Source organism: Stegostoma tigrinum, chromosome 48, assembly GCF_030684315.1.
Source record: "Stegostoma tigrinum isolate sSteTig4 chromosome 48, sSteTig4.hap1, whole genome shotgun sequence".
NCBI lineage: Eukaryota > Metazoa > Chordata > Chondrichthyes > Orectolobiformes > Stegostomatidae > Stegostoma > Stegostoma tigrinum.
The window spans coordinates 874,956-884,819 of record NC_081401.1 but is presented as its reverse complement, the minus strand read 5'-3'; the positions used below and the strand labels follow the sequence as shown (position 1 = coordinate 884,819).

Genomic DNA, 9,864 nt, shown 5'->3' with positions numbered 1-9,864 from the left:
TCACCCCTCGCCCTCCCGCATCCCAAAACCAGCCCACCTATCCCATCCTGCCACCTCAAACCCCACCCCCATTTCCTACCTCCTAACCTCTTCCCGCCCCGGAGACCTGTTCGTCCTCCCCGGACTGGCCTATCCCCTCCCTCCCTCCCCACCTACACTCACCTCTGCTGGCTCCATCCCCAACTCTTTAACTTGTCTGTCTCCTCTCCACCTATCTTCTCCTCTATGCATCTTTGATCCGCCTCCCCCTCTCTCGCTATTTATTTCAGAACTCTCTCCCCCTCCCCCTTTTCTGATGAAAGGTCTCGGCCCAACGTGTCAGCTTTTGTGCTCCTCAGATGCTGCTTGGCCTGCTGTGTTCATCCAGCTGCGCACTTTGTTATCTCTACATCTCTTAACAACCTCATGAGGTGAGTTCCAGAGCGAACTATGCAGGGTAGACTTTGGGTTTATCATTCTAACTTGCCAGTCCTGAAAGATGAAAGTTGGTTTGTGTTGGATGTTTGTCTCATAGCTATGAAAGATATCCTGAAAGGATTTTTCAAATCTTTTGTTGAGAATTGTACCCATTTAGTCACTAATCCTTTTCCTTCTTTAAAGTTTCCATGGTAGTGACAAATTTCAAATATCTGCAGAATTTTATTTGGCTTTGTATTGGTTCTCTGTGATTCTCTGTTAATGGCTCCGCGACCTGCCAGCTAATTACAGAATTTATCATTGATGTGCCTGTACCAAAATCTTTCGTCTTATACTATTTCTCCCAATTTCAGGAGAAAGTCCAGAGAGACCTTTTAAAGGAAAGGGGATTAGAAAGAAAATCTATCGATCAAAATCATGAATAGTTGATAAATTATTTGCATTCCATATTTCCAGAACCTGTCCCGGAAGAGAGAGCCCAGAGAATTGCCAAAGCTGTCCGCAAACAGTCAATAGAAGTGAAGGAAAATTGGGAACAACTGAAAATCCGTGCGAGCAACTGGCAGAAACAGGTGGAAAAGATGTTGGAGAAACTTCAAGAACTGCAGAAAGTTCTGGATGATCTTGAGGCTCATGTGATAACAGCTGAGGGGGTCCACACTGATTGGCAACCTGTGAGTGACCTGCTTATTGACTCATTGCAGGATCACTTTGATAAAACCACAGTAAGTGCAATTACATTACACTTCACTTATGAACAGATGGAACCACAATGTTGTATCGAGACGATCAGTAATATGAGTACTTCAGTAATATTGATTGAATGGTTGTTAACTTAATTTGCAAATTAAAACTTAGTTGAGCATGCCTTCTGATGATATCACATCATTAATATCAGTATAGTTGAGGATTCTATTAGTCAGTGACATCAGCTGAGTTATCTGCTTGTTGCCATGTTATCAGGGTTCAAGGTAAAGTCTTAGCACGCCATTTGGCGACTCCTTAGAGAGAGACAACTGGTTATGATTTAACCTGAAGATCACCATGCCTCAGGGAAGTAGTGGGGTTGAGGCGAAGACCCTTTGTGGTCAGCTCACTGGTGTGGCAATTGAGCCCTCTCTGCAGGGCATCAGTCTGCATCACAAGCCAACTGAATTTGAATAGAGTTTAGGATTGGAGAGCCATCCATGCAATTATTTTTTTTGAATGAATGTTTCTCACTGGGACTGTCTCACCGGCAAACTTTTTAAAAGCCAGCTCAGCCATACAGGCGAGATCAGTTCCTGATCTCAGCTGAATTTTTTGACCTGGGGTGGGTCAGCGTTAGGAGTTCATTGATTGGAATGAATTCTCATTAAGTTAGCGAGAGGGATACTACACGTGAATAGATCGATGTTTTGAAAAGAGGATGAGATATGAGCCCAAGTTTAATTGATGTGGAAGACCAGCCACAATCATCATCGACAGTGGAGCAAGCTTGAGCGGCCATGCAACATTGTGCTGCCACTATTTGACTTGTTCTGTGGAAAGGAAGGAAAATGGTCCAAGTGTCAAAAATGCCGAAGACCACATCATTCTACAACCTCAAAATTTGATTGTGTTCAGCATATTATCACTCCTGGTACCCCTAAATCCTGGTCTATCATCTCAGCAGCTCGACTCTGCCCAAAAGCTGGTTACTTGTGACATTTTTGAGGGATCTTCCCAAGTCTGAAAATCATTTTTGTTTTTGTACAATCAAAGTTGGCCAGTGTGGAAGGAGGTCGTTTGGCATATCGTAGCTCTTTGAAATAACTCCCCAATTCGTCCCCCTCTGCTTGGCAATGACTTCAACCACTTATAAAATCTCTTTCATGGAGGGAAACTTTGAAGGCGTGTGATTGGAGTGTTAACGATCCCAGAATACAACTGAGCCTTATTAAGTTGTTAGTTCAGATGATCAAGAGCTTGATGAAAGAGGATTGTTTGAAAAAGTGCCTTAAAAGAGGAAATGTACAGAGGCTAAGAGGTGTAGGAAGTTAGCGAGTTTTGAGAGGATTTGTTGCTTGGGTTGAGGTTCTGGATGTGAGTTTGCTCGCTGAAGGTGTAGGAAGTCTCTTCTTGGGTTTGAAGCCGACACAATTCAATGTTTGGCAACTAGTAGTGGGCCGTTTAAAATCAAGAGTGGGCAAGAGGACATAATTAGACGAGTGCAGTTATCCTGAAGTATGGTTGGACTGGTGGAGATTACCAAAATAGCGATAGGCATAGCCAAGTAACGATTTGTAAACAAAAATGAGAATTTAATAAAATTACTGTTAATGGTATCAGTCAGGTGGAAAGTACAGAGAATAGGAATTGGTTCAAGTTGAGACTCTGGCAGTGGAGTTTTAGACGACCTCAAGTGTTCAATGGACAAATGTGGGTCTCCATCAGGGAATGCATTGGAATTGTCAGGTCCAGAAGTGAAGTAGTTCCAGGTGAAGGTTTCACTGCGAATGAGCCGAGACAAGAGACAGGTTGGCAGGATTGAAAAGATGTAAAGAGACAGCTTTAGGGATTGCATGAATGTGTGGTCGGACGTTCATCATGGGATAAACAAGATGCCAAGGTTGTGCTGAGACAAGTGTAATATTACATTGTTGCCAAGGCGGAGTAATGCAATCAGTAGGTCGTGAATAGAGATTGGTGTGGGGACCACAAAGTGGTCTTCCCAGTTTGAAATTGTTATCTCGACATAGTTGCGCAACTTTATGTTCTGTTCAAAAGGCATTACTGACAAGGAAACAGAAGTTAGCCATTTGTTTACTTGTCAATATATCTTGATTTTTCCACCATGTTCTCCAATTATTGACACAAGATGTGCACTGTACGAAGTGAACCGTTCAAACCTTGAAAGGAGATGTTAAAATTGTGGAATATGAAGTTAAATTTATTTTATTGAAAATTTAAATAAATTACATGAAGGTTTGACCAAGACTGCAAGGAATTCAATGGATCACCAGATGAATAAAACAAGCAGTAGTAAGGTGGTATTAGCTGGATGTTCCTGAAGAAAGAGAACGCAGCCAACCTTTCTTCCATCAGCGGGATTAATTGTGTGGTGTCAGACACAGTCGATGAAATCATTCCTTCTGTCTTTACTGTCTGACTAGACTATGGTTGTAATATTTCCTTTTTTAAGCGCTCAAGGTTCGACATACTTCACTTGACATTCTCATTTTATAAATTTTAAGAAGTTGACTTATTGTCAAGTCACGATAGGATTGAAAACACATTCTATAACTGTTTGAAGTCAGAAGTCACATAACACCAGCTTGTCGTCCAACAGGTTCATTTGAAATCACACAAGCTTTTGGAGTGCAGCCCCTTCATCAGGTGCAGTTAGTGAGGTGACCACAGAGAGAGACAGCTTATCAGCAGAGAGATCAAATGATCATAGAATTGGCGTGAGTGGAGTGTCAGATAATAACTCTATGCAGGTACCAAGAGTGTTAGAGGCAAGTAAAGCGTTTATAAAGTCAATGTCAGTGCTGTGTTGTCATGATAATCAGGCAACGCAACAGGAATGTACAAAAGGTGACATCTCAGGTCAGACTCTGACTTGTAGTTTCGAGGCTTGTGTTCAGAATCTGTCTTAGAGTTTTAACCTTTATTTCAAAAGCAAGAATTTATAAGATACCACACTGACTGTAACTACAAGTTGTGTGTTTCTTCAACAAAATATCTGCAAACCAACAAACATCCTGGATGAAGACTTATTATCTGACACTCCACTCACACCAGTTGTATGATGTTTTGATCTGTCTGCTTATCAATTGTGTGTCTGTGTGTTTTCCTCCCTGACCGCACCTGATGAAGGGACTGCACTCCCAAAGCTTGTGTGATTTCAAATAAACCTGTCAGATTATAACCTGATGTCATGTGACTTCTGACTTTGTCTATCCTAGTCCAACACCAGCACCTCCACATTATAACTGTTTGGAACCAAGTCAGTGCAACACGTACATATCGAACATTTGACTTCAGAAGAATGCCGAGTGCTGAAAAGTTCATTAATAACAAAGGATTTCTTCATTCTGCCATCTATCGTAACATGCTGCGTCTCACAGTCAGAATGAAAGGATGGCCACTTGAATTTAGCAGGGCCAAGAACAGTTATGGACATTTTTAGCATGGGAGGAGGCCATTCAACTTATTTTAACTGTCCCAGCTCTCTCCCAGCGCAACAAAATTAATCCTTCTCTCGAACTCATTCCACATATTTCACAGAATTGAAATATATAGGTACATACTTAAGAGATTTTAACATCAAGTGAGCAGTTCTCGCACTTCACCTTGTCACTAAAAATGGAAAACGTGACTTACAAGGAGTGGGTCTTTATTTTGTTCTGTTTTGATGATGAAGCAGATGCAAGTCCAAGTGCTGGAACTGGCGTCTTGAACTTAGCAACTGTTCAATGTGTATAAAATGAATTCTGTGCACATCTACTAAAAGCAGTTTTATGGAAGGAAAAGGCACCAAAGAAGATTTGGTGTATTGTGCTTGATGCTATTATACTCCAACCTGTGAAAACAGAACTCTACAACTGTGAGTGTTGAGTTCTGAGAGGGTGCTATCTTGTTTGAATGTACATTGCTAAGCCTAGGCCTATTTTCCCAACAGCAAAATTGGTAATCCAGCAAGAAATGGATATTTCTCACATTTGTTGGCTGTAAGTGTCTGTTTAAAGTTTGAGTACAGTTTCCTTATATACAGGTGCTTAACCTGCTTTTACAGTTGGAACATTTGTTGTGCCAATGAAAATTTTTTGAATGGTTTCACCTCCAATTTTCCTCTTTATACATATTTGGTATTTTTTTCAGGGTCAGGACTATCTTCAAAATCTGAGATTGGGTTTTGAAAGACAGCAGCCTTTGTTTTGGAGAGATAATGGGAACTGCAGATGCTGGAGAATGCGAGATAACAACGTGTGGAGCTGGATGAAGACAGCAGGCCAAGCAGCATCTGAGGTGCACAAAAGCTGACGTTTCGGGCCGAGAACCTTCTTCAGAAAATGGGGAGGGGGTGCGGGTTCTGAAATAAATAGGGAGAGAGGGGGAGGCGGATGGAAGATGGATGGAGGAGAAGATAGGTGGAGAGGAGAGTATGGGTAGGGAGGCAGGGAGGGGATAGGTCAGTCTGGGGAGGCCGGACAGGTCAAGGGAGCGGGATGAGGGGAAATAGGGGTGCGGTATGAGGTGGGAGGGGTGATGGGTGAGAGGAAGAATAGGTTAGGGAGGCGGGGACGAGCTGGGCTGGTTTTGGGATGCAGTGGCAGGACAGGAGATTTGGAAGCTTGTGAAATCCACACTGATAGCATTGGGCTGCAGGGTTCCCAAGCAGAATATGATTTGCTGTTCCTGCAACCTTGGGGTGGCGTCATTATGGCACTGCAGGAGGCCCAGGTTGGACATGTCCTCTCGGGAATGGGAGGGGGAGTTGAAATGGTTAGTGACTGGGAGGTGCAGTTGTTTCTTGCAAAGTGAGCGTAGGTGTTCTGAAAAGCGGTCCCCAAGCCTCTGCATCGTTTCCCCAATGTAGAGGAAGCCACAACGGGGACAGCGGATGTTTTGGATATTTCTTAAGCATTGATTTTCATTCAGAGTTGGTTGGATTTTGCTGAAGCAATAGACATAACTCACTATGACGTAGACAATGTCAGAGTTAATGTTTCGCGTCCTGTGACCCTTCCTCAGATCTCACTCTTCACTGATGCTGCCAGACCTGCTGAGCTTTTCCAGCAAGTTCTGCTTTTGTTGCTGATTTACAGTGCCCACAGTTCTTTTGTTTTTTACGACACAGACAAAACTTGATCTCTGCAGGAAGCATGATGCTGCATTCTCCAACTTTCCTGCCTTTTTGTAATATAATATTGTCTTTTTAGGACAGAAGTGGCTTTTTTTGTTTGTTTTAACTTCCGCACATACTTTCTATGCAGGTTAAAAGTCTACACCTTTTCAGTTCTCTGCTGCATAATGAAGACTTGGAACAATTTTTTTTTATAAAGTAGAAAATCAGTGTGGTTTGTTTTCCAAAATGTGATTTGTAAGTGCAACACTTAACAGTGTGTTCATCAAACTATTGTTTCCTTTGATCTTTGTGTTGCAGAAATTTCTAGAATCATTTCATATGTATTTTTCTTGATATATTTTAGCAGCTTTCCTGGAGCAAGTCTGTTTTCCTTCGGATGAGACGACTTTCAGACATACTCCCTTTATTATGAGATTTAATTGCGGTAAAATGAGGAGGATTTTTATTCACTGAGACACACATGACTAAATGTTGAAAGCATTGGAAAAAGCGTTCTGTTCGGACTGTCATGTTATCTGGTGTTTGTACCAGGCTTTCCGATGAAATGCAAGTGATTAAGGATGCTACTGATGCCACATGTTATTACAAGAGGAAATGAACATACAAGTAAGGATTTTATGCCACATTTATACATAGCATGGGCCATGCAGCATGGATGCAGTGACTGAGTGAAATGGGATGCAGTGACTGAGTGAAATGGGATGCAGTGACTGAGTGAAATGGGACGCAGTGACTGAGTGAAATGGGACGCAGTGACTGAGTGAAATGGGACGCAGTGACTGAGTGAAATGGGACGCAGTGACTGAGTGAAATGGGACGCAGTGACTGAGTGAAATGCTCACAGCGAATTGCCCCCTCCATCCTGACCCGCTCACAGCGACTTGCCCCTGCAGTCCTGTCCCAATCACAAGGACTTGCCCTCTCCGTCCTTACCCGCTCACAGTGACTTGCCCCTGCAGTCCTGACCCCCTCACAGTGACCTGCCCCCTCACTCCTGACCCGCTCTACATTGAGGAAACCAAGCAGAGGCTTGGGGACCGCTTTGCAGAACACCTCCACTCGGTTCGCAACAAACAACTGCACTTCCCAGTCGCGAACCATTTTAACTCCCCCTCCCATTCCTTAGACGACATGTCCATCATGGGCCTCCTGCAGTGCCACAATAATGCCACCCGAAGGTTGCAAGAACAGCAACTCATAATCCGCTTGGGGACCCTGCAACCCAATGGTATCCATGTGGACTTCACCAGCTTCAAAATCTCCCCTTCCCCAACTGCATCCCAAAACCAGCCCAGTTCTTCCCCTCCCCCTACTGCATCACAAAACCAGCCCAGCTGTTCCCTTCCCCCGACTGCATCCCAAAACCAGCCCAGCCTGTCTCCACCTCCCTAACATGTTGTTCCTCTCACCCATCCCTTCCTCCCACCTCAAGCCACACCTCATCCTGCCTCCTTGACCTGTCTGTCTTCCCTGGACTGACCTATGCCCTCCCTACCTCCTCACCTGTACTCTCCTCTCTACCTATCTTGTTTTCTCTCCATCTTCGGTCCGCACCACCCCCCTCCCTATTTATTCCAGTTCCCTCTCCCATCCCCCTCTCTGATGAAGGGTCTAGGCCCGAAATGTCAGCTTTTGTGCTCCTGAGATGCTGCTTGGCCTGCTGTGTTCATCCAGCTCCACACTTTATGTTGGATTCTCCAGCATCTGCAGTTCCCATTATCAGTGGCATTTTCCTCTTCATCGAAGTTTGTGCAAAAGCAACACGATATGGGGCGGCACGGTGGCTCAGCGGTTAGCACTGCAGCCTCACAGCACTGGGGACCCAGGTTCAATTCCAGCCTCAGACAACTGTCTGTGTGGAATTTGCACCTTGTCCCTGTGTCTGCGTGGGTTTCCACCAGGTGCTCCGGTCTCCTCCCACAGTCCAAAGATGTGCACGCTAGGTGGATTGGCAATGCTAAATTGCCCGTAGTGTTCAGGGGCGTGGGTCTGGGTGGGATGCTCCAAGGTTTGGTGTGCACTTGTTGGGCCAAAGGGCCTGTATCCACACTAGGGAATCTAAACAAACCTGTTCCCACATCTCCATGTTATAACCCTGCTGATCACTGCACACAGAGATGTTTGATAACAAAAGGATAACAATAATATTCAAACCTAGTGCTGGAGATGTATTTTAAATACACGGAGGCCAGTGTCGATCTCCAATTCAACTTTTATTTACAAATGAACTGTCTTCAACTTTAGCACTGCCTCATTCAGAGATAGTTGACAGGGTGTCAGCATCTCTGATGCTCACACCTCTTATCTGTCAGCCAGGGCTCCCTGATTTGGGCTGTTAATATGGAACAATCAGGCAACTCATATTCTGCGAGGTTCAACTGGCCGACCTGGTCACAAACCAGTGCGGTGTGTTCATCGAAAATCAAACGTACTAGAAAGATACCATTCCATACCAGTGTAAAGGAAGGCATGAGGCTAAACTGGGGAGGGAAGGGAACTGCTTATTGGGGGTGGCCCAGAGAGTAAAAGAAAATCGAATGGGAAGAAGACCATTTGAGACTGAGGGAGAGAGATGTAATTGCCTGAATGAGGCATTCCAATTGCGAAATGGATTTTAGTGTGTACACCATGTTCAGTTTCCCCGATCTTAATCTGTACTCCTCTTTAAATCATTAGTATCTGAAATTTCTGTATCATTTCCAAATGTTCTGTCTCTAATGTTATGCTGTTGGAGTTGGTTGAACTGCAGAGATATTATTTATTTGCACAAATGTGTTCAGTTGCATGCTATTTATGTATTATTCTTCCTGATTCTATTGTACGCATACAAATTAAAGTTAGTTCCACTTTTGAACAACAAACTGCTTTTAGATGTCTGATGTATCTCATTTGCCTGCCACTTACTCTTGTTGATGAGTTGTGTTTCTGTTTGGTGAAGAAATATGAATGAGCTGGAGCACTAATGGCAATGCCCAATGTGGTGATCTTCCAACATTGCAGCTGGAAGGTGGGGCAGGAAGGGGGATGGGTTTCACAAGAACTATCACAGAGGGAAATGCAGAGACAGGTGATGTATGTGGCAGCACCGAGACAGTGAGGAGAATGAAATGCAATGAAAGGGGAATCTGGCTGTAGTCTCAAAGGCACGGGCTGAATGGAAGAGGACAGAAAGGATTCACTCAGAGGAAGAGAAGATCAGACTAGACTGACTGTGAAACAGGCAGTAATCATTGGCAAGTTACTGATAGGAGGGTGAATCAATCGGGCTCACTTTAAGACTGTTTACAGTTACCATATAGTTTGTGGGAGATGTGTAGATCAGGCCAGGCTCATAGAGAAACGCTTCCCAGAGTAATTAACATGGAGACCCCACTGGGAAAGAGTGAGGGGTTGGCCGTCCTGCTTCCACTGCTGCTGGTGATGTCCAGGCCAGTCATTCTGGCCAGAGACTTCAGCTGCATCATCGGCACGAATGAACAATATGGAGGGTATGACAGTGAACTGGACTCGACGTCCCAATTTCTGATGGAAACGGTTAAAGTTGCCAAGCTGCATAACATCTTCAGCACCCCTGCAGACTGAGCATAGAGTAGAAACGCCTGGTCATAGCCAGA

General features: G+C 44.2%; 1 protein-coding gene across 1 annotated transcript; it reads left to right on the top strand.

Annotated features, from left to right (window-relative positions):
* Positions 1 to 429: 429 nt before the first annotated feature.
* Positions 430 to 9,043, top strand: LOC132207476 (utrophin-like). The gene is made up of 4 exons (XM_059643131.1): positions 430 to 436; positions 874 to 1,142; positions 5,263 to 5,409; positions 6,594 to 9,043. The coding sequence occupies exons 1-4, from the start codon at positions 430 to 432 to the stop codon at positions 6,660 to 6,662; spliced, it is 492 nt and encodes a 163-aa protein (XP_059499114.1). The 3' UTR covers positions 6,663 to 9,043.
* The last annotated feature ends 821 nt before the right edge of the window (positions 9,044 to 9,864 follow it).

Excerpts from the sequence above, each read along its gene's own strand:
- LOC132207476 (XM_059643131.1), top strand. Across the intron at positions 1,143-5,262 it reads ATCACTTTGATAAAACCACA|GGTCAGGACTATCTTCAAAA; the intron begins GTAAGTGCAATT and ends TATTTTTTTCAG. Across the intron at positions 5,410-6,593 it reads CAGGCCAAGCAGCATCTGAG|CAGCTTTCCTGGAGCAAGTC; the intron begins GTGCACAAAAGC and ends GATATATTTTAG.